This window comes from Lampetra fluviatilis, chromosome 3 (genome assembly GCF_964198595.1).
Source record: "Lampetra fluviatilis chromosome 3, kcLamFluv1.1, whole genome shotgun sequence".
NCBI lineage: Eukaryota > Metazoa > Chordata > Hyperoartia > Petromyzontiformes > Petromyzontidae > Lampetra > Lampetra fluviatilis.
In genome coordinates this window covers 8252436-8277614 of record NC_136277.1, presented here as the reverse complement: position 1 = coordinate 8277614, position 25179 = coordinate 8252436, and the positions used below count along the sequence as shown (strand labels likewise).

Here is a 25179-nt window from a genome sequence, read left to right as displayed (position 1 = left end):
ATGAGCGCTATGAACTGCTCAAAGTTTTCAGGGTTCGTGGAGATGTGGTTGATGTTCTTTATCACCGCAGCCATAAAACCAGGCCAATTCGCCCGTCCAAAGTTCCAGTGGGGTCTTGGTGTGCTGGTGATTACTGGGATTTCGTGGCCAACATGGATGACCATAGGCTTGTGCTGGCTGTGTGGGAAGCAAGGCAGGACTTTGCACATGATGGGCAAAGGCTTGCCATTCTTATCTTTGGTTACAAAGCACAGGTCTGGGTTATATTCCTTATTCCACCGTGCAGAGTGGGATATGCCTTGTTGCTTGGCATCAAAAATAAGGAAGAGGTCTTGTGCAGATGCCCAATGCAGGATTGTTTGCCTGCCAAGTTGTTAACTGGGTAGCCCTACATAGTGTGATGGCTGTTGAAGTCGCCTATGTAGATCGTGGGATGTTGCATCACTTACAATGGTGGTAGGTGCCAGGTTTTTGTTGGCGGTTTACAGATATTGTATATGCCGAGACCGGCGATTATTGTCCCGATTTGTGAAGTCGTCTGTCTGAATAACTTCTGTTGCATCTTTTATGATAATAATATACGTATAAAACTTGATTTGAAGCTTTCGTGACTGCAGGAATTACTCTTTGGTCTTTCGGTAAAGTCACGTAGACAGAAAATAAATTAAATAATAGAATACGACGTTTCGATTGCAACACAAGCAACCGTCAACAGGTAGAACTAAATTTGAGAGAGAGACAGAACACAGACACATAGACCCACAGACAGACCCACAATCAGAGAGAGACAACACAGACACACAGGGAGAGACACACAACATAGACACACAGAGACCCAATGCCTCTGTGTCGAGGCCTTAAATAGAGAGAGAGGGGGGGAGGGGTTTGGCAGAGAGAGAGGTGGGTCTGCTGGGACAGCTGCTGGAGCAGAGAAATTAGCATGTCAATGAATCCTGCAGACACGAAAGCTTCAAATCAATCTTGATTTGAAGCTTTCGTAACTGCAGGAATCCATACTCTTTGGTTCTTTCGGTAAAGTCACGTAGGTATAAAATAAAATAAATCACGACGTTTCGGGCGTAACACAGGCATCCGTCATCAGGTAGGAAAGCATGGTCTGCTGCTGAGACAGACTGTTTTAAAAGAGAGGGGGGGGGGGCAGAGAGAAAGAGGTGGGTCTTCTGGGGCAGCTGCTGCTCTTTCTGTGTGTCTGTGTTGTCTCTCTCTGCTTGTATGTCTGTCTGTGTCTCTCTCAAATTTTGTTCTCCCTGATGGCGGTTGCAATCGAAACGTCGTACTCTATTATTTAATTTATTTTCTTTCTACGCGACTTTATTGAAAGAACCAAAGAGTAAATTTCGATTTAAAGCTTTCGTGACTGCAGGGATTCATCTTCTTGGTTTTTTCGGTAAAGTCACGTAGAATGGAAATAATAAAATAATAAAAATAAAACTAAATAAAATAATTCTCACGACGTTTCGGCCACAACGCAAGCAGCCGTCCTCAGGTGAAGAACAGGTCTGTCAGAAAGACAGCATCTGAATGAACACCACCAAGCTTGGCAGCGTATATTTAAGCTGAGTTGGTGGGGGAAGAGCGCCTTGACAAAGGAATTTGCATATCAAGAGGTATTTAGCATATTTATGGGAAATGCAGGTATGGGATTAGTACTACTTATGCCCGTGCATTATGCAGGATTAGCAGCATTAAAGGGAGGGGATATAGGGAATGCAGGTATGTGATTAGTACTACTGTAATGTGAGCGTAAACGGCCTCGCGGATATGACGTAACAGGGGGGAGGAGTTGGGTCACGTGGGGAGAAGGGAGAGCTCTTAAGGGCAGGAACCGGAAGAGCTGGGGAGGAGTGTGAGAATAAAGACAGGTGGAGGCCACGCAGGGCAGGAGGTGGAAAGTGGCGTGATCGCCACAGGTCGGGACTCGGCACCGTTGGCCAGCGGTGTCCGGGCACGGGGGAGACGGAGAGCAGCAGTGGGGCTGCAGAGAGAGCAGCCGTGGGGCTGCAGGTCGGGGGCGGAGAGGCTGAGTGGGAAGCCAGCAGCGGAGCTGCATCGGGAGCCAGCAGCAAGGCTGCGGGAGCGACGGCAGCAGAGGGGCTGCCGAGCGGGAGGTGGAGGAGACTCTGAGCGAGACGCCGTGCGGGCAAAGTTGTACGAACCACAATAAAGGACAACCGAGACAGACCCAGTGAAAGAGTCCTTTATTACACTACTTATGCCCGTGCATTATGCAGGTTTAGCAGCATCAAAGGGAGGGGATATGGGAAATGCAGGTATGTGATTAGTTCTGCTTATGCCCCTGCATTATGCAGGATTAGCAGCATCAAAGGGAGGGGATAGGGGTAGCATTAATAAAGGGAAGGAGTGTTAATAGAATGTAGCTGCAGTAACTAAAACCATCACGTAAACAACTAAAGTATAAACTACATAGTATCATCAGTATACTAAATATACTCTACAATAAGCTGAGTTACTAACAGTAAGTAATACATTACAATTCTACGTCGTAAAAAATATAATATGCTTCCATCTAAACTTTATTCTCTTACATCACAAGAGTCTACACCGTACTATATACTGCCATAGACAAACTCAACATTAAATTATATACTGTATTGCTATAAACCACCCTAAATCTTATACATTGTAATATTACACTATGCATTATTCTACCCACCCTAATGTATATCACACTGCTGTATATTCACTATACAATTACGATATTCTTAGGTTTTTTCGGTTAAGTCACGTAAGTAAAACATCAAAATAAAAATAAAATAAAATAAAAATAAAAAATCACGACGTTTCGGAGGCAACACAAGTCTCCGTCATCAGGTGGGACCGTCACAGCCGAATTAGCTGCATCAAGTGAAGCAATGATTCAAGATGTAATCCCTTATAAGCAAGTTGAAGGGAGGTGGAAATGCAGGTATGGGATTAGTACTTGTGTAGTAACGCTCACGACTCGTTCACACCGGAGTTGGAGGCACACTTGTTTATTTAACACCAACGTTGTGACATACACATTTGAGGGGGTATCGGCCCCCTCACCCGTCTATCTGAGGACACACCTCTCTAGCTAACCCTAGCCTGCCTCTGAGTCCTCCACTAATGGGCTAGGGGAGGCTATCTTGGCCCGACACTGGTCAGTCGGGCCCGGTACCCAGAGTCCAGACCAGCACTGGCTCTGGCTCTGGTACCACGCCACTGGCTCGAGCCTGCGCGGTCCTGATAAGGACGGCGTACCAGGGGGAGTCCAGGGCTCTATCTCAGACGTCTTCCGCCTCCTCTTCTTTAGCTAAACATCACTCCCGAGCCCTTCGATACAATCCCCTTTTATACCCAACCCCTCCCTGAGGGGTGGGGCCCCGGGGGATCATAACGACCGAATCGACCCCCCAGGGTGTCTGGCGCGGACGTCGCAGAGGGCACCTGCTTGTGCACACATGTAGCCCCGCCTACTGTGTTTGTTTACCATAGGCTGCCATGCATAACGGGCTCTCTCTCTAACACCCCTACATCACTCCCCCCCGCATAGCATGCAGCCGTCCCGGCTGCCAACATACAAAAATTTGACAATAAAGGTGCCTTCACCCCCTGACCGCGCGTGTGCCTCACTATTTTTTGAACAATAACAGGAACCAGAACAAGAACGCAACAACAAGATGAGAAACAACCCGACGCACCCCCCCGAATAAATACGAATTCCGTAAAAAAAACAGCTTATATACAACCAGCAGGGAACCCACCCCGCACACACAACAAACGGTGAACCCAGCATATGTACATCCGAGGAGCGGGAAACACACCATCCACACAACACCCAATAAACACAACAGCTATGTACACATTTTCCGGCCTCACAACAGTTTGCGCATTTTAGCGCGCGTCCTTGCAGCGGGCCCCTCACACGGGGTAACCCCGCGTGGCGGACAATCAGGTGGCGACTGTCCGTCTTGAGGTGAGCATTCCTCTGACTCCGCGTGACCCTCGGCATCCGCAGGAGGGGTGATCGGGCGTGAGCCCGTCACTCCTGATGCTCCTGAAGGTGGCACAGCCGGCAAGGCATTTGGTGAGAGCGACGGAGACGGACCCAGCAAGTCGGCCGACCCCCCACATGTTTGGCCACGCGCGTGTGAAGTGGGGTTGTGAACCGCAGCGAAGGGTTTTAATCTGGAGGGGTGCACGAACCATCGCCGCTTCCCCCACTTGATGCGCACGCACTGCGGACGTAACACCTCCACCACTTCCACAGGGCCCCGCCACGGCCGCACAAGTTTAGAGGAGGTTGCCAGTGGCACCTGGGGGCAGTGCAACCATGCCTTGTCCCCCGGCTTCCACTGCAGCATGTGCGCTCGACTCAATCTGAGGCGCTCATTTGCCTTCTGACGGAGGTCAGAGTTTTGCATTGCAGCATCCCGTGCCTCGGTCAATTTGTCCAGATTAAATTTAACGTGGTCAGCCAGATTAGTTTTTCCCTGCGGCACGGGGATCCGCAACTGGGCACGAACAGGCGGGTCTGGTTCTCGGCCGTACATAAGGTAAAAGGGAGAAAACCCCGTAGCCGCATGGGGTGCCATCCGGTACGCCGCCAAGACCCCCTGAATTTGTAGGTCCCAATCCGTTTGCGAGTCCGAAACTTGTTGTGATAACATGGACGAGATGGTGCGATGCAAACGTTCGACCATCCCGTCAGTTTGTGGGTGATATGGGGAGGTCCGAATTTTCTTTGTGCCCAGGAGATCGCAGACTTGTCTGAGTAGTTTACCGGAAAAATTTCTGCCCTGGTCGGTCAGCAGCCTCTCCGGAGCACCTTTGTCCAGGACATAACCCTGAACAAAGGCCTCCACGATGGCTGCTGCCGACTGGTTGGCCAAAGGCCAGGCCATAGGCCAACGTGTAAAATACTCGACACCCGTCAACAAATATCTATTCCCTCTGGGGGTGGCGGGGAATGGTCCCAAAATGTCCAGAGCGACCAGCTCGTTTATCCTGGACACTTTGATCGATTGCAAGGGCGGGTTAGACTCCCGTGCCGGCGGTTTGCGTTGTGCACATTGAGGGCACGATCCCAACAAATCCCCCACATCCCTCGTCATGCCAGGCCAGTAAAAATCAAGTTGCAGCAAGGCGAGAGTCTTTTGGGTCCCCAGGTGTAGGAGGCGCTCATGAGCGGCCCATACCACCCTACCCCGCAACCCAGTAGGGACAACCAGCCGATGTCGACGTGACTTCCCGTCCCAATGCATTAGCAGACCTTGGCACATTTCCCATGCGTCGGAACCACCACTTTTTCCCCCCGCCGCACCGCCAACGCGACGTCGCCACCCGAGGAGGGAGACATCCTCCATCTGGAGGCGCCCCCATTCAATGACGGGCAACCCCAACAGGGAATCTTTGCCCTGCTGTTCGATCGAATTAGGAACCATTGCATCGTCGTCGTTGGCGGCCGCCAAGACAGGTACCGATGTGTCCCCTGGAGGCCTGCAACGTCCAGACCCCAGGAGGCATGCACACTCGGAGGTGGTTGGCAAGCGTGACAGAGCGTCCGCGTTGGTGTGGCGAACGCCCTTACGGTATGTGGTTTGGAAATCGTAATCCTGGAGGACCTCCAACCATCGGGACAATTGTCCCGATGGCTGTTGAACCCTCAGGGCGTACTGCAGTGCCGCATGATCTGTGCGGACGGTGAAATGCCGACCGTACAGATATGGGCGATACTGTTGGACGAAGTGGACAATTGCCAACAGTTCCCTACGGGTGACACAATACCGTTGCTCCGCTGGAGACAACACCCGACTGCCGTACGCAACCACATGTTCCACGCCGTCAACCACCTGGGAGAGCACGCCCCCAATACCCGTGTTGCTCGCATCGGTGTCGAGCAAGAACGGTTTTGAAAAATCAGGGTAAATCAGGGGAGGAGCGTTTACCAAAGCATCCCGAAGGGAGCAAAAAGCAGCCTCCTCCTCCTGACCCCAGCAAAACCGAACCCCTTTAGATGTTAAAGCATGTAGGGGTTTGGCGATAGTCGCAAAATTAGCGACGAAGCGTCTATAATACGACGCAAACCCAATAAAACTCCTAACCTCTCCCACTGAGGTGGGAGTCGGCCAGGAGCTTACACACTGCGTTTTGGCGGGATCGGTAGAAATACCTGAGCGCCCCACGATGTGCCCCAAATAACGCACCGACTCGCGTAACAAATGGCATTTTTGGGGCTTAAATTTCAAATTAGCAGCCCGCATCTTTAGGAAAACCGCCCGCAACCTCTGGAGATGTTCCTCAAAAGTTTTGCCAAAGACAATGACGTCATCCAAATAAATCAGGCACGACTCCCATTGCAATCCAGCCAAAACCAATTCCATCAACCGCTGGAAAGTTGCCGGCGCTGAGTGTAAGCCCATCGGCAACCGGTTGAATTGAAACAGGCCGTGCGGAGTACGGAAAGCAGTTTTAGGCTTTGAATCATCGTCCAGAGGAAGCTGCCAGAATCCCGAAAGTAAGTCCAATGTGGAGAAGAATCGCGCTCCCGCCAAGGCGTCAAGCGATTCGTCCATCCGTGGGAGCGGGTATGCGTCGGCAACCGTAATTTTATTAAGGCGCCGAAAGTCAACGCAAAACCGCAACGAACCGTCCTGCTTCTTAACCAGGACGATCGGCGCTCCCCAAGGGCTGTTGGAGGGAGAAATTATGTCGGCGGCTAGCATGTCATCAACAGCCGATTTGACATGGTCCTTTTCGGCGGGACTCAACCGAAAAGGATTTTGGCGTATTGGCGCGCTGTCACCCGTATCAATATGGTGACGCAGCAGATGAGTGCAGCCCAAATCGTATTTATCCCGACTGAAAACGTCGGAAAATTCCCTCAGTAGTGTCTTAAGACGTTGGCGCTCTAAATTTGACAGGTCCGTCGATCCCGCGCAAAGCGCCTCGAGCCACCCTTCATCGCTGTCTGAATGTGGTCGCGGTGCAGGGGCAGCGCCGACATGACTCGCGACGGGTTCCTCACAGGGCACCGGCGTTGCGTGAGCAAGCACGGTCCCCTGTGGGACCACCACCGTCTGCGAGCCCACATTGAGGACCGCGATGAAGGGTTCTCCATCCCCTCTCACTATGGTCTGGGCCGGGAGTAAATTAGGTCCACTGACCCCGGCCCTAGACGGTCCCAGCAAAACCCCTTGAGCCCCAATGCCCTTAGCGAAGGGCCGCCGAAGTCTCAAAGGAATTAACATTTGCGCCCCCGGAGGAACGCGCACCGTTCTATCTACGAACGCCGGCACCGTCGCGAACGCCGTCCGGCTCGTAGCGGGGGATGGCAAAAACGCCATGCGTCGGCCCGATGGGAGCTCAATGCATCCCTGGTCGATTAATATCCTAATCGGCATTTTGGCCAGGAAATCCGTCCCCAGCAGGCACGGAACCGCCAGCGAGGAGGAAACAAAAATCGGCCCAGATAATTTAATATCCCCGACACAAATTTGGGCTCGAATTTGTCCGATGATGCCAAGTGAACCCCCGTTAGCAGCAAAGAATGGCACATTAACAGGCATCAAAGGACGGCTCTGGGCAGGGAGAATGTTATAAATCAACTCCGAAATAATGGTCGCCGATGCTCCTGTATCGACCAGGATGCGCACCTCGACCCCATCGATGTGACCCACAACGGCCGACGACCCCGATGACGCGGCTACAACCCGATGGGCCAACACGGACCACTGGCTGGGTTCAATGTGAGTACCCAGAGCGGTGCGTGTTGGTGCCATGGTACGCGATATTTGCCCCCCCTTCGCTGCGGTGTTCGAGTGTGTGACGGGCGTGTGCGTGGGCCAAACATGAGGGGTGCCGCGACTCGCCGGATTATGATGGTGGAGCTTGTGACGAGGGCCGGCGTCCCGTTGAGGTGTCGTTCCGCGCTGCCGAGGAGAGCGGCACCCCGAGGCGACGTGGCCCCGGATGCCGCAGTTATAACAGCGTGGAAGCGCTGGTGGCGACGATGGACGTTGTAGACGGCTTGAACCGGCCCGGTCCTCCCGCGCTCCCGCTCCGTGCTGCCGTTGATGGTTGATGGCGCAAACCTCTTCCGCCGGGAGGGTGGCCGCAGCGACGGCGCGCCCGCTCGCCGCCTTGCTGGCCTTCCGTCGTTGAGAGGACAGGTTTGCGTGGAGGAGACGGGCCGCTTGGAGGGAGCACATCTCTGCATCGTCCTGTGCGACAATGACGATGTCTAAGTCGTCCGCCAGCAAAAGTATCTTCTCTGTCACCATGGCGTCGACACCCTCGTCATCCATTCGTGGAAAGGCCTCCTTCGCCAGTGCCAGGAGGCTTGTGCGGTACGCCAGGGGCGACTCCTTCGTCCCCCGCTGGCGATCGTAAAAGAGTTGGCGACAGTCCGATGGTGGACCATATACCGCCGACAGCACCTGCATCGCCTTCCGCAGCGTGGAGCGCCTCTCCTTTGAAGCCGATGTTAGAGTGGCGAGGGCGTCGCTGTCGAGAAGTGCTGGCAGCGCGCGGAGAGCCTCGGCGTCTGTCCACTGTGCCATCTCCTGGTGAGCGAGGAAGCGCCGCTGGAAGCCGCCCCAGTCGCCATCCTCGCCCACAAATTCCTTGAGTGGAGGTAGCCGCTGATGTAAGGCAGCGGCTGCAGAGGAAGAACGCACTCCCTCGTCCGCCTCACTCAACTCAGCGTCGGCACGAACCAGCGATGGCATCGCCGGTCGCACCCGTGGTGACGCGGCAGGCACTGTACTCCCGCCGTTGGACGCGATGCTTAGAGCGGCCACGCCCTCAACAGCAGCTGCGGCGATGGCGGGAGTTTCAAAATGTTGCTCCGTTGAAATGGCGGGAAGGCGCTGTGGTCGTTGGCTGCTGTCGCCTCGTGGCGGTCCCGCAGCCCCCAGCCGCGTGATGTTGTCGAGCATGGCGGCTGCGGCGTACAGCAGCTCGGCCAGCTTCGCGTGCGCCTGCCTCAGCCCCTCCGTCGACGGCTCCCCTTCCTCCAGCTGCTGTGGCGTGGATGCACCCAGCCCCGGCTGCTCGATGGCATCTTCAGCCATCTCGGGCCCTCCGACTGCAGCGGTGTCCTCCGCCCCTGGTACTCCGACTCGAGTCGTCCGGCGTGTATCCATGTTCGTACTTTGTTTCACTTCTGACGCCAGATGTAGTAACGCTCACGACTCGTTCACACCGGAGTTGGAGGCACACTTGTTTATTTAACACCAACGTTGTGACATACACATTTGAGGGGGTATCGGCCCCCTCACCCGTCTATCTGAGGACACACCTCTCTAGCTAACCCTAGCCTGCCTCTGAGTCCTCCACTAATGGGCTAGGGGAGGCTATCTTGGCCCGACACTGGTCAGTCGGGCCCGGTACCCAGAGTCCAGACCAGCACTGGCTCTGGCTCTGGTACCACGCCACTGGCTCGAGCCTGCGCGGTCCTGATAAGGACGGCGTACCAGGGGGAGTCCAGGGCTCTATCTCAGACGTCTTCCGCCTCCTCTTCTTTAGCTAAACATCACTCCCGAGCCCTTCGATACAATCCCCTTTTATACCCAACCCCTCCCTGAGGGGTGGGGCCCCGGGGGATCATAACGACCGAATCGACCCCCCAGGGTGTCTGGCGCGGACGTCGCAGAGGGCACCTGCTTGTGCACACATGTAGCCCCGCCTACTGTGTTTGTTTACCATAGGCTGCCATGCATAACGGGCTCTCTCTCTAACACCCCTACACTTGCTTATAAGGGATTACATCTTGAATCATTGCTTCACTTGATGCAGCTAATTCGGCTGTGACGGTCCCACCTGATGACAGAGACGTGTTGCCTCCGAAACGTCGTGATTTTTTATTTTTATTTTATTTTTATGTTTTACTTACGTGACTTAACCGAAAAAACCTAAGAATATGAATCTTTGCAGTCACGAAAGCTTCAAATCTAGAAACAATTACGATACTATATATTACTTTGTACATTATATTAAGCATATAAATTTTATACTATTTGTTATTATACACTGTACCATTGACCGTCGTGTGAAAGATACTAAGAGGAAGCAACGGAATATGTCAATGGGAGAGTAGTGATAGGAAACTTGCAGCGGAGCAAAGAATCCATTCCCTGTGTAGGGGTGTTAGAGAGAGAGCCCGTTATGCATGGCAGCCTATGGTAAACAAACACAGTAGGCGGGGCTACATGTGTGCACGAGCAGGTGCCCTCTGCGACGTCCGCGCCAGACACCCTGGGGGGTCGATTCGGTCATTATGATCCCCCGGGGCCCCACCCCTCAGGGAGGGGTTGGGTATAAAAGGGGAATGTATCGAGGGGCTCGGGAGTGTTGTGTTAGCTAAGAAGAGGAGACGGAAGACGTCCTAGATAGAGCCCTGGTCTCCCCCTGGCACGCCGTCCTTATCAGGACCGCGCAGGCTCGAGCCAGTGGCGTGGTACCAGAGCCAGAGCCAGTGCTGGTCTGGACTCTGGGTACCGGGCCCGACTGACCAGTGTCGGGCCAAGATAGCCTCCCCTAGCCCATTAGAGGAGGACTCAGAGGCAGGCTAGGGTTAGCCTAGAGGTGTGTCCTCAGATAGACGGGTGAGGGGGCCGATACCCCCTCAGTGTGTATGTCACAACGTGTGGTGTTAAATAAACAAGTGTGCCTCCAACTCCGGTGTGAACGAGTCATAAGCGTTATTACATCTGGCGTCAGAAGTGAAACAAAGTACGAACATGGATACACGCCGGACGACTCGAGTCGGGGTACCAGAGGCAGAAGACACCACTGCAGTCGGAGGGCCCGAGACGGCTGAAGATGCCATCGACCAGCCGGGGCTGGGCGCATCCACGCCACAGCAGCTGGAGGAAGGGGAGCCGTCGATGGAGGGGCTGAGGGAGGCGCACGCGAAGCTGACCGAGCTGCTGTACGCCGCAGCCGCCATGCTCGACACCATCACGCAGCTGGGGGCTGCGGGACCGCCACGGGGCAACGGCAGCCGACGATCACAGCGCCTTCCCGCCATTTCCACGGAGCAACATTTTGAAACTCCCGCCATCGCCGCAGCTGCTGCTGAGGGCGTGGCCGCTCTAAGCATCGCGTCCAACGGCGGGAGTACAGTACCTGCCGCGTCACCACCAACGGGCGGAACGTCACCACGGGTGCGACCGGCGATGCCATCGCTGGTTCGTGCCGACGCTGACTTGAGTGAGGCGGACGAGGGAGTGCGTTCTTCCTCTGCAGCCGCTGCCTTACATCAGCGGCTACCTCCACTCAAGGAATTTGTGGGCGAGGATGGCGACTGGGGCGGCTTCCAGCGGCGCTTCCTCGCTCACCAGGAGATGGCACAGTGGACAGACGCCGAGGCTCTCCGCGCGCTGCCAGCACTTCTCGACAGCGACGCCCTCGCCACTCTAACATCGGCTTCGAAGGAGAGGCGCTCCACGCTGCGGAAGGCGATGCAGGTGCTGTCGGCGGTATATGGTCCACCATCGGACTGTCGCCAACTCTTTTACGATCGCCAGCGAGGGACGAAGGAGTCGCCCCTGGCGTACCGCACAAGCCTCCTGGCACTGGCGAAGGAGGCCTTTCCACGAATGGATGACGAGGGTGTCGACGCCATGGTGACAGAGAAGATACTTTTGCTGGCGGACGACTTAGACATCGTCATTGTCGCACAGGACGATGCAGAGATGTGCTCCCTCCAAGCGGCCCGTCTTCTCCACGCAAACCTGTCCTCTCAACGACGGAAGGCCAGCAAGGCGGCGAGCGGGCGTGCCGTCGCTGCAGCCACCCTCCCGGCGGAAGAGGTTTGCGCCATCGACCATCAACGGCAGCATGGAGCGGGAGTACGGGAGGACCGGGCCGGTTCAAGCCGTCTACAACATCCATCGTCGTCACCAGCGCTTCCACGCTGTTACAACTGCGGCATCCGGGGCCACGTCGCCTCGGGGTGCCGCTCTCCTGGGCAGCGCAGGACGACACCTCAACGGGACGCTGGCCCTCGTCACAAGCTCCACCATCATAATCCGGCGAGTCGCGGCACCCCTCATGCTTGGCCCACGCACACGCCCGTCACACACTCAAACACCGCAGCGAAGGGGGGGCCAATATCGCGTACCATGGCACCAACACGCACCGCTCTGGGTACTCAGATTGAACCCAGCCAGTGGTCCGTGTTGGCCCATCGGGTTGTAGCCGCGTCGTCAGGGTCGTCGGCCGTTGTGGGCCACATCGATGGGGTCGAGGTGCGCATTCTGGTCGATACAGGAGCATCGGCGACCATTATTTCGGAGTTGATTTATAACATTCTCCCTGCCCAAAGCCGTCCTTTGATGCCTGTTAACGTGCCATTCTTTGCTGCTAACGGGGGTTCACTTGGCATCATCGGACAAATTCGTGCCCAAATTTGTGTCGGGGATATTAAATTGTCTGGGCCGATTTTTGTTTCCTCCTCGCTGGCGGTTCCGTGCCTGCTGGGGACGGACTTCCTGGCCAAAATGCCGATTAGGATATTAATCGACCAGGGATGCATTGAGCTCCCATCGGGCCGACGCATGGCGTTTCTGCCATCCCCCGCTACGAGCCGGACGGCGTTCGCGACGGTGCCGGCGTTCGTAGATAGAACGGTGCGCGTTCCTCCGGGGGCGCAAATGTTGATTCCCTTGAAACTTCGGCGGCCCTTCGCTAAGGGCATTGGGGCTCAAGGGGTTCTGTTGGGACCGTCTAGGGCCGGGGTCAGTGGACCTGATTTACTCCCGGCCCAGACCATAGTGAGAGGGGAAGGAGAACCCTTCATCGCGGTCCTCAATGTGGGCTCGCAGACGGTGGTGGTCCCACAGGGGACCGTGCTTGCTCACGCAACGCCGGTGCCCTGTGAGGAACCCGTCGCGAGTCATGTCGGCGCTGTCCCTGCACCGCGACCACATTCGGACAGCGATGAAGGGTGGCTCGAGGCGCTTTGTGCGGGATCGACGGACCTGTCAAATTTAGAGCGTCAACGTCTTAAGACACTACTAAGGGAATTTTCCGACGTTTTCAGTCGGGATAAATACGATTTGGGCTGCACTAATCTGCTGCGTCACCATATTGATACGGGTGACAGCGCGCCAATACGCCAGAATCCTTTTCGGTTGAGTCCCGCCGAAAAGGACCATGTCAAATCGGCTGTTGATGACATGCTAGCCGCCGACATCATTTCTCCCTCCAACAGCCCTTGGGGAGCGCCGATCGTCCTGGTTAAGAAGCAGGACGGTTCGTTGCGGTTTTGCGTTGACTTTCGGCGCCTTAACAAAATTACGGTTGCCGACGCATACCCGCTCCCACGGATGGACGAATCGCTTGACGCCTTGGCGGGAGCGCGATTCTTCTCCACATTGGACTTACTTTCGGGATTCTGGCAGCTTCCTCTGGACGATGATTCAAAGCCTAAAACTGCTTTCCGTACTCCGCACGGCCTGTTTCAATTCAACCGGTTGCCGATGGGCTTACACTCAGCGCCGGCAACTTTCCAGCGGTTGATGGAATTGGTTTTGGCTGGATTGCAATGGGAGTCGTGCCTGATTTATTTGGATGACGTTATTGTCTTTGGCAAAACTTTTGATGAACATCTCCAGAGGTTGCGGGCGGTTTTCCTAAAGATGCGGGCTGCTAATTTGAAATTTAAGCCCCAAAAATGCCATTTGTTACGCGAGTCGGTGCGTTATTTGGGGCACATCGTGGGACGCTCAGGTATTTCTACCGATCCCGCCAAAACGCAGTGTGTAAGCTCCTGGCCGACTCCCACCTCAGTGGGAGAGGTTAGGAGTTTTATTGGGTTTGCGTCGTATTATAGACGCTTCGTCGCTAATTTTGCGACTATAGCAAAACCCCTACACGCTTTAACATCAAAAGGGGTTCGGTTCTGCTGGGGTCAGGAGGAGGAAGCTGCTTTTTGCTCCCTTCGGGACGCTTTGGTAAACGCTCCTCCCCTGATTTACCCTGATTTTTCAAAACCATTCTTGCTCGACACCGATGCGAGCAACACGGGTATTGGGGGCGTGCTCTCCCAGGTGGTTGACGGCGTGGAACGTGTGGTTGCGTACGGCAGTCGGGTGTTGTCTCCAGCGGAGCAACGATATTGTGTCACCCGTAGGGAACTGTTGGCAATTGTCCATTTCATCCAACAGTATCGCCCATATCTGTACGGTCGGCATTTCACCGTCCGCACAGATCATGCGGCACTGCAGTACGCCCTGAGGGTTCAACAGCCATCGGGACAATTGTCCCGATGGTTGGAGGTCCTCCAGGATTACGATTTCCAAACCACATACCGTAAGGGCGTTCGCCACACCAACGCGGACGCTCTGTCGCGCTTGCCAACCACCTCCGAGTGTGCATGCCTCCTGGGGTCTGGACGTTGCAGACCTCCAGGGGACACATCGGTTCCTGTCTTGGCGGCCGCCAACGACGACGATACAGTAGTTACTAATTCGATCGAACAACAGGGCAAAGATTCCCTGTTGGGGTTGCCCGTCATTGACTGGGGGCGCCTCCAGATGGAGGATGTGTCCCTCCTCGGGTGGCGACGTCGCGTTGGCGGTGCGGCGGGGGGAAAAAGAGGTGGTTCCGACGCATGGGAAATGTGCCAAGGCCTGCTGATGCATTGGGACGGGAAGTCGCGTCGACATCGGCTGGTGGTCCCTACTGGGTTGCGGGGCAGGGTGGTATGGGCCGCTCATGAGCGCCTCCTACACCTGGGGACCCAAAAGACTCTCGCCTTGCTGCAACTTGATTTTTATTGGCCTGGCATGACGAGGGATGTTGGGGATTTGTTGGGATCATGCCCTCGATGTGCACAACGCAAACCGCCGGCACGGGAGTCTAACCCGCCCTTGCAATCGATCAAAGTGTCCAGGATAAACGAGCTGGTCGCTCTGGACATTTTGGGACCATTCCCCGCCACCCCCAGGGGGAATAGATATTTGTTGACTGGTGTCGAGTATTTTACACGCTGGCCTATGGCCTGGCCTCTGGCCAACCAGTCGGCAGCAGCCATCGTGGAGGCCTTTGTTCAGGGTTATGTCCTGGACAAAGGTGCTCCGGAGAGGCTGCTGACCGACCAGGGCAGAAATTTTTCCGGTAAACTACTCAGACAAGTCTGTGATCTCCTGGGCACAAAGAAAATTCGGACCTCCCCATATCACCCACAAACTGACGGGATGGTCGAACGGTTGCATCGCACCATCACGTCCATGTTATCACAACAAGTTTCGGACTCGCAAACGGATTGGGACCTACAAATTCAGGGGGTCTTGGCGGCGTACCGGATGGCACCCCATGCAGCTACGGGGTTTTCTCCCTTTTACCTCATGTACGGCCGAGAACCAGACCCGCCTGTTCGTGCCCAGTTGCAGATCCCCGTGCCGCAGGGAAAAACTAATCTGGCTGACCACGTTAAATTTAATCTGGACAAATTGACCGAGGCACGGGATGCTGCAATGCTAAACTCTGACCTCCGTCAGAAGGCGAATGAGCGCCTCAGATTGAGTCGAGCGCACATGCTGCAGTGGAAGCCGGGGGACAAGGCATGGCTGCACTGCCCCCAGGTGCCACTGGCAACCTCCTCTAAACTGGTGCGGCCGTGGCGGGGCCCTGTGGAAGTGGTGGAGGTGTTACGACCGCAGTGCGTGCGCATCAAGTGGGGGAAGCGGCGATGGTTCGTGCACCCCTCTAGGTTAAAACCCTTCTCTGCGGTACACAATCACACTTCACACGCGCGTGGCCAAGCATGTGGGGGGTCGGCCGACTCGCTGGGTCCGTCTCCGTCGCTCTCACCTAATGCCTTGCCGGCTGTGCCACCTTCAGGTGCATCAGGAGTGACGGGCTCACGCCCAATCACCCCTCCTGCGGATACCGAGGGTCACGCGGAGTCGGATGAATGCTCACCCCAAGACGGACAATTGCCACCTGATGGTCCGCCACACGCGGTTACCCCGTGTGAGGGGCCCGCTGCAAGGACGCGCGCTAAAATGCGCAAACTGTTGTGAGGCCGGAAAATGTGTACATAGCTGTTGTGTTCATTGGATGTTGTGTGGGTGGTGTGTTCCCCACTCCTCGGATGTACATATGTTGGCTTCACCGTTTGTTGTGTGTGCGTGGTGGGTTCCCTGCTGATTGTATATAGGCTGTTTTTTTTACGGAATTCGTATTTATTCGGGGGGGGTGCGACGGGTTGTTTTCTCATCTTGCTGTTGCGTTCTTGTTCTGGTTCCTGTTATTGTTCAAAAATAGTGAGGCACACGCGCGGTCAGGGGGTGAAGGCACCTTTATTGTCAAATTTTTGTATGTTGGCAGCCGGGACGGCTGCATGCTATGCGGGGGGGAGTGATGTAGGGGTGTTAGAGAGAGAGCCCGTTATGCATGGCAGCCTATGGTAAACAAACACAGTAGGCGGGGCTACATGTGTGCACGAGCAGGTGCCCTCTGCGACGTCCGCGCCAGACACCCTGGGGGGTCGATTCGGTCATTATGATCCCCCGGGGCCCCACCCCTCAGGGAGGGGTTGGGTATAAAAGGGGAATGTATCGAGGGGCTCGGGAGTGTTGTGTTAGCTAAGAAGAGGAGACGGAAGACGTCCTAGATAGAGCCCTGGTCTCCCCCTGGCACGCCGTCCTTATCAGGACCGCGCAGGCTCGAGCCAGTGGCGTGGTACCAGAGCCAGAGCCAGTGCTGGTCTGGACTCTGGGTACCGGGCCCGACTGACCAGTGTCGGGCCAAGATAGCCTCCCCTAGCCCATTAGAGGAGGACTCAGAGGCAGGCTAGGGTTAGCCTAGAGGTGTGTCCTCAGATAGACGGGTGAGGGGGCCGATACCCCCTCAGTGTGTATGTCACAACGTGTGGTGTTAAATAAACAAGTGTGCCTCCAACTCCGGTGTGAACGAGTCATAAGCGTTATTACACCTGCAAAGAATACAATGCCAGTGAGTGGAACGCGGTCTGAAAGTCACCGTAAACGTGAACACAATCAGTTAAGATCTGAAATGGTTTATTACGTCCTTCCAATGATTGCTAAGCCAGAATCCATCTTCTCGGTTTAAATTGTCTCTGTGTTTGTATATGTGGATCACCGCATGAACGAATCTCTCATGGTAGCCAGATGGCTTGCAGAGAACCTCTGTCTTGGAGAAATCAATATCATGTGAGCCCACTGAATTGTAACAGTGATCTGCCACGGCTGAGGTGTTTGTCCTACCATGTTGCAAGTCTGCTTTATGTTCACGGATGCGGTCCGAGACATGTCGTTTGGTTTCTCCAATGTAACTGCTACCACAGAGGCAACTTAGTTTGTAGACCCTTTTTGGATGTCCTAATTAAAAGGAGACCTGATTGTTCTATGAGCCACTTTGTCTACAGGAAAGCCACCCATACGGATGCTTACCTAAAACCGGATTCCCACCACCATCCATCCCAGAAGAATTCCCTCATCAAGACTCTATACCATAGAGCCCAATGCATCTCCGATCAGGAACACATTGCCAGTGAACTCAAACACGTACGCCAAGCTCTTAAGGCTAATGCAAGCCATCTGGCTACCATGAGAGATTCGTTCATGAGGCGATCCACATATACAAACACAGAGACAATTTCAACCGAGAAGATGGATTCTAGCTTAGCAATCATTGGAAGGACGTAATACACCATTTCGGATCTTAACTGATTGTGTTCACGTTTACGGTGACTTTCAGACCACGTTCCACTCACTGGCATTGTATTCTTTGCAGGGAATGGATTCTTTGCTCCGCTGCAAGTTTCCTATCTATACTCTCCCATTGACATATTTCGTTGCTTCCTCTTAGAATGTTTCACACGACGGTCAATGGTACAGTGTATAATAACAAATAGTATAAATTTATATGCTTAATGCAATGTACAAAGTAATATTTAGTATCGTAATTGTATAGTGAATATACAGCAGTGTGATATACATTAGGGTGGGTAGAATAATGCATAGTGTAATATTACAATGTATAAGGTTTAGGGTGGTTTATATCAATACAGTATATAATTTAATGTTGGGTTTGTCTATGGCAGTATATAGTACGGTGTAGACTCGTGTGATGTAAGAGAATAAAGTTTAGATGGAAGCATATTATATTTTTTACGACGTAGAATTGTAATGTATTACTTACTGTTAGTAACTCAGCTTATTGTAGAGTATATTTAGTATACTGATGATACTATGTAGTTTATACTTTAGTTGTTTACGTGGTGGTTTTAGTTACTGCAGCTACATACTATTAACACTCTTTCCCTTTATTAATGCTACCCCTATCTCCTCCATTTGATGCTGCTAATCCTGCATAATGCACGGGCATAAGTAGTACTAATCACATACCTGCATTTCCCATATCCCCTCCCTTTGATGCTGCTAATCCTGCATAATGCACGGGCATAAGTAGTACTAATCACATACCTGAATTTCCCATAAATATGCTAAATTCTTCTTGATATGCAAATTCCTTTGTCAAGGTGCTCTTCCCCCTCCAACCCAGCTTAAATATACGCTGCCAAGCCTGGTGGTGTTCATTCAGACGCTGTCTTTCTGACAGACCTGTTCTTCACCTGAGGACGGCTGCTTGCGTTGTGGCCAAAACGTCGTGAGAATTATTTTATTATGTTTTATTTTTATTATTTTATTATTTCCATTCTACGTGACTTTACCGAAAGAACCAAGAAAACCAAAGAGTAATATACGTATCGTTTTTATAATTTTCTTTTTTACTTACAATCACCGCTACACTTAGTTTTTTAATCTGTCAGAAAACAGTCTATATAAAGTATTTGTCAATAAATCAAATCTCCAAAATGGATAATCCACTCTGAAATTACATAAAGTACCAAAATACATAAGTGGGCACAATCAAGACTATGGCTATTCACAGCAGCTTTGATGGACAGGCGCTGTATGGATTATTACATTGCAGAGTCATAACATGTGGTGTTAGATTGGGGAATCCTTCATCCAGTAGTAGATTGAACATGGCTGATGATGATGAATCGGTTTAGGGTGCTTAAATCTGGCTGGTCATGAAAACCATATCTAAACACACTTAAAAAAAATCATATGGTGTAGTAATGGAATTTACGTGATTTAATATGTTTGATAGCAGAGGGTTGTCTTCAAAAACTCTTATCCTCAATCATGTTTTATAGGTTTGACAATTCCACCATACCAACCCTGTTGAGGATGAGCAACATCCGTGATCCATACAACGTCGACGAGAGATCTGTCCTTGCAAAAACTTTCCACAAGGAAGGGGGGATAGGTGAGTGCTGCCCCTTACTACAAGCCACACATTCTGTCACAATAAGTATTTGTGTGAATTCTTATGTTTGTGTGTGCATCCTTGTATTCTTATGTGAACCCTTGTCTTTCTGTTTGAATCCTCGGCTGTGATTCATCAACATGGCAGCTTTAGTACAAATCTCAAATTTACACTGTGCACGCATTAATTTGGCATGATATTTCATGGTAATATACGTAAATAACTGGAAATGCAAATCTGTATGAGCCATGCCTCTTTTAGGTCATCTGTCAAATGTGCAGCTCCCTGATTGGTCACTTCTGTCTTTAAGCGCTTACACGCAGCCATGAGCACTTCTCTTCCTTTAAAGGGCAAAGTCTGTGAACTTCAGTTATGCTTCTTAAATTAGTAAACATACATCAAATTCTTGGATTTGCTAAAGCATGACTGCACGTGAATTAATGCATTAATTCATTAATATAAACGAAATGTTCCTGAGTGATTTTGTGGCACATTATACACATGCAAGGTTTTCAGGTACGTTATGTAAAGTGCATCAGTTTATAGGTTTTAAAAGAGCATATAAAGAACTCCTACATACATGAAAAGATTCCACTCAGTTAACATGCATTTTAACTTTTCTGCACTGGATCACCTCAGCTACAAAACCATAAATAAAATATCATACTATCAACAAATATAGTAGGTTCTCTAAATCCCTCCACCCATGACCGCAAACGCCAGAAAAAAACATCACATACAGCCCACTGCTAAAAATGTGGAATCTCCCCCTGCCGATATAAGCACAGGAGGAAGTTACACCTCGGTATTTTGTAGCCAGTACCATGGTCGTTTTTTTTTTATTAAACTACGAGGTAGGTTCATGCCATGCTTCTTGTAATTGTGGTTCAGGCTCAATGAAAAACATGTTGGCATAAACTACCACAAAGCCTCGGCTAAAAACAAATATGATCATAGCAGGAAGTTGCCCCTTCCCCCCACGATGTAAGTAATAAAACACAATAGCACGTGGTTTGGCACTAGATTTATTTGCTTGTAATGTGAGAATGTAAAATATAATGAATAAAAATAAATAAAAATTGCTAATGACTGCTAGTAAGTGCATGCAAATAAACACGCAAGTAATCAGGGACCTGCAGACTTGACAGATGGCCAATAGGAGGAATGGCTCTCACGAACATTGGCATTTCCCGCTATTGAAGCATACAATCATGAAATAACACTTTTTAGGACTAAGTCATTGTGTGTGCAGTACACATGTAGACTTTCTTAACCAAACTGACGTTATTGTCCTGGAATAGGGGGCAATACCTCGACATAGAAGCACGGAGCACAAGATTATTGAGGTTATGATGCACTCAGCAGATATGTTTCACCCATGCATGTATATGTTAGGGTTGCTGCAATCACTTATTTTATGATACAATATTGCATATAACGATATGATCATTACCGTGATATTTTTAAAATCTACTTTGTAATTCTATTTTACTTTTTCATCGTGTTCTTTATGCGCTACAACTACATGTCATTAAGTTTATTAAAAAGCAGTTCACTAACAGAAGCCAGCTAAAGGTCTTCTAATAATTGGCGCTTCTGAGTCATTCTCTAGAAATATGACAATATGAACAATCTGATTATTGTGCCGGTTCCATTTTACCTTTTCTCTAGTATCGTCATATTGCAGCAACCATACTGCATTTTAATTGTGTGCATGTAATTGTGCATACATGAAATTATATGCATGTGTAATAACGACTTGACACGCTTCTCTTGAGATGACACTTTATTGAAGACACGTTCACTTGACATCAGGCGGAGACCTCACTGCCACTCCTCCCTTCTCGTTCATTCTTGCTGACTCTGGATGCTCGTTCCACCGGCAGACTCTACCGACCTCTTCCGTCATCTGACCACGCTCCCTTCTCCATCATTCCCGTAGCCACCAGTCCCGTCGCACTCACAACTGATACACCTGTCATTACCTCCCATGGACACTGGTGCATTCACACTGTAGGCTGATTTCCCTGTCATTACCTCCCGTGGCTACTAGTGCATTTGCACTGTAGGCTGACTCCCCTGTCATTACCTCCCGGGGCCACTAGTCCACTCACAGCGCACATAAGCTCTATTGTCATTACATCACCCCCCCCCTCCCCTTCTTAAAAATATGGCCATCCCGGCTAATACCAAGACAAAAAAAAATTCAACAATTACAGCAGAATGAAAAACCACATCCGCATAGAAAGAACTCGTCGCTTCACCTTAGAAACCAACAACAATACAATATGACGAGTAAGTGGTGCAAGCCACCTCACGCGAACAACAACAACTGCAGTGGGATACGTACAAAAAATGTTTGGCCTTGGGAATCGAAAGTCCACTTTGTGGTTTGGAGAGATGCTGTCGCAGCCGTAAAATTCTCGACTGGGTTTTTGACGCCGGTCCACCACACGTGGTTGATTCTTGTGGGCCGCTGAGACTCAGAAGATCGCATTCTGTTGGCAGCACAATGCATTTCCCGGGTTGCACAATTACTTTGGACGACTGCCCTGGCACGTCTGACACACCAGACCACGGCCGCACAGGATATAGAGATGAGATGTCTGGGCGGGGATGGAAGTATGGTTTGAGGCGTGATGGGTGGACAAACCAATGACGATGCCCCGCCTGTACTCACACGCACTGTGGCTGATTGACTTCCACAATCTCAACTGGTCCCCATCACGAGTGGTGAAACTTAGGTGATGTCCGTAGCGGTACCTGAGGACAATGCAGCCGCGCTCTGTCACCGACATTCCAAGGAAGCACGTGCTCACGCCGCCCTGTGCTCTTCTCATTAGCGGCTTGTGCCCTGGCAGTATTTTTCCTCGCCACGGCATGTGCCTACGACACCCAGTCGAGCGTAACCTGCAGTAGCACGGATACGTCCCGTATTTATTTGGGACATGCAAGTCCTAGTCTGTTTGTACCTCATTCACTGCTTGACAGAGCATAGCTGTTATCATCCTATTCAAGTGTTCTACCATTCCATCCATTTGAGGATAGTATGGGGATATTCTAATTGTTTTAGTACCCAATGCATCGCACACAGCTTAGATGAAAATTTTGGACCCTGGTCAGGGAGAAGCTGCTCTGGGGAACCCTTGTCCAACACGTAGCCGTGTAGGAATGTGTCAGCAATGGATGCAGCTGTCTGGTCTGGTAATGGCCAAGCCATTGGCCACCTGGTAAAATATTCTACCCTTTTGTGAACAGGGACAGGGACCCAGGATATCTAGCATGACCAATACGTTGATACGGGACATCGTGATGGACTGCAAAGGGGGCTGAGATTTTTGCAATGGGGGCCTCTGGCGTGGACACTCCATGCAATCCATGACCAAATGAAGGATATCGTTCGACATTCTAGGCCAATAAAAATCTCACTGCAAGGTCAAACGTGTCTTACAGCGTCCAAGGTGCAGTAGCTTAATGTGATGCACTACACGCGTCAGCATACCCCGTCGGGAAGTGGAGACCACCAGGCACCGATGATGGGTGACCCCGTCCCACCGCATAAAAAGTCCATCGTGGATAACGAACCACGAGATTCCTGCCAAGGCAGGGGTATTCCGCTTTGTTTACGTGCAATACTGCAAAGCCAACAACGAACCATCCTCCATCTGCAGCTGTCCCCATTCTGCATGCATCAGCCCCAGTGTGCTGTCTCTATGCCCATGCACCGCGGTAGGCTCTGCTTCCCTCAGAGAACCCACGACTGCCGGTGACACAGATGCAGATGGTTTACAGCGTGCCCCGCCCGACGCACATGCCCACAGTTCCCCGCGAGGCAGCCGAGATAACACATCCTCGTTATTGTGTCTTGTAGTATTTCCAACTAGCGTGAGAGCTGACCGGCAGGTTGGTCTAGCCGCAGAGAGTACTGCAGGGCCACATGGTCAGTGCGGACCACGAAGTCCCTGCCATTGAGGAAGGGCCTGTATTGCTGTATAAAACAGAACATTGGCAGCAGCTCTCTCTGGGTAACACAATACTGCTGCTCAGCCAGTGACAGAACACGACTACCATAGGCGATTACCCTCTCGACTCCATTCTTTACTTGAGACAGGACAGCCCCTATACCCAGATCATTTACGTCCATGTCTAGGATGAAGGGCATTGAGAAATGGAGCGGCAGTCACGTGGTGTGACAAACATAACCTCTTCCTCTTCTCCCCATTTGAACTTCTGGTTTTTGGCAGTCAATACATTCAAAGACTTTGCAACGGTCGCGAGTCGTTGAACGAAGTGTCGATAATAGGACTCGATCCCGAGAAAACTGTACACCTCACCCACAGACTGTGGGGTCGGCCAATCCCGCACACACGCCATTTTGTCGGGGTCTGTCGCTATTCCAGACGCGCTCACAATGTGTCCCAAGTACCGTACAGAGGATTGCAATAAATTACATTTAGTGGGCTTCAATTTCAAATTAGCAGAGCGTACCCTCAATAACACCGTACGCGATCATTGCAAATGCTCCTCGAATGTGTGACCAAACAAGATCACACAATCCAAATAAATGAGGCACGATTTCCAATGCAGTCCTGCCAGAACCAACTCCATGAGCCTCTTGAACGTGGCAGGCACTGAATGCAACCGCATAGAGAAACAATTAAACTGATACAGTCTGAGGCATACGGAACTCAGTTTTTTGGTTTATATGACTCATCCAGGGGTAGTTGCCAAAACCCGGACAGCAAATCTAGCATAGAAAAAAAACTAGCACCGAACAATGCATCCAACGAATCGTCCATTCGCAGAAGCGGATATGCATCAGACACCGATACCTTGTTCAGAATACGGAAGTCAACACAGAACCTTAGACTACCGTCTGACTTTTTCACCAGCACCACGGGCACTCCAAGGACTGGTCGATGGCGAAACTATATCCGCTGACAAAATCTCGTCGGCGCCCTACAGGCACGGGACAGCCATATTTTTAAAATAAAAACGGGCCCTGACATCGCAATCCCTCCAATCCTTACACACTCTTCAACCTGGCCCACGATCCCCATGCTTACTCCATTAGCCACCATACATGTGCTCACAACCGATGTCACGCAGCGGTATTTTGATGGCAGCATGCCATATATCAATTCCGACATAATAGTGGGCGATGCGACAGTGTCAATTAAGACATGCACCTCTATCCCATCAATGGAGTCGGCCTCTGCCGATGTACCTGCGACAGCCACCTACCTCCATTGAATGCCCGACTTGGGCCATCCGCCTAGAGTCGAAACCCACCGTTCACCCACGACCGACGCAACCGACATGACTGATGTGACCGAAGTATGCAAGATGATAATGGAGCCCGGAGGACATGACTGCCTAGATGTGGAGTGGCCGTTGGCGAGAAGATAGATGCTGGCGACGTCATAGTCTGGGCGTCGCTCCGACATCCCTGCACGATGTGCCCCAGTTGACCGCACTTGCAGCAGGCAATGGCGGGCCCTCGTTGCAGAGCCGTCACCTCCCCCCTTGGTCACCATCCTTGAGGCCGTCACGAAGTCTCTCCCCGGCATTGGGTCACCCGTGTACCGCCGCCGTCACCTCCTCCCTCAGCTCTGGATCCTCAACCATTGACGTCGCTGCGCTTCCCGCTGACCGGGCTGTCGAGGCCCCACCCAACATCGGATCACCCGACCATGCCACCATACGAGGCCGCCGGTTCATCCCCTCATTGCCTGCAGGCATCGGGCCGCCCACAGGGAGGTCTGCACCTCCTCCACAATTGGCAACACGACCACCATCTATTGCACCAACACTAGCATTTTCTCCATCACCAGAGAATCCAGCGCCGTCTCGTTCAGCTGC

At 51.9% G+C, this 25179-nt stretch overlaps 1 protein-coding gene and 1 long non-coding RNA gene across 2 annotated transcripts in view; one reads left to right on the top strand and one right to left on the bottom strand.

The window, feature by feature from the left end:
• Positions 1-19243, top strand: part of LOC144951890 (uncharacterized) — a 57776-nt gene extending 38533 nt beyond the window's left edge. The window contains exon 4 of the long non-coding RNA XR_013640544.1: positions 19205-19243. This is a non-coding gene — a long non-coding RNA (uncharacterized LOC144951890). The remainder of the gene's footprint in view (positions 1-19204) is intronic.
• On the bottom strand, positions 3167-9243 carry LOC144951779 (uncharacterized). Its single transcript, XM_078882155.1, has 2 exons — positions 7875-9243; positions 3167-4060 (listed from the first exon to the last, which is right to left on the bottom strand). Exons 1-2 carry the CDS (start codon positions 9147-9149, stop codon positions 4046-4048), a joined length of 1290 nt encoding a protein of 429 aa, XP_078738281.1. The 5' UTR covers positions 9150-9243; the 3' UTR covers positions 3167-4045.
• Positions 19244-25179: the final 5936 nt, after the last annotated feature.

Coding starts and splice junctions, on each gene's coding strand:
- LOC144951779 (XM_078882155.1), bottom strand. CDS start 9,149: ATGGATACACGCCGGACGACTCGAGTCGGAGTACCAGGGGCGGAGGAC.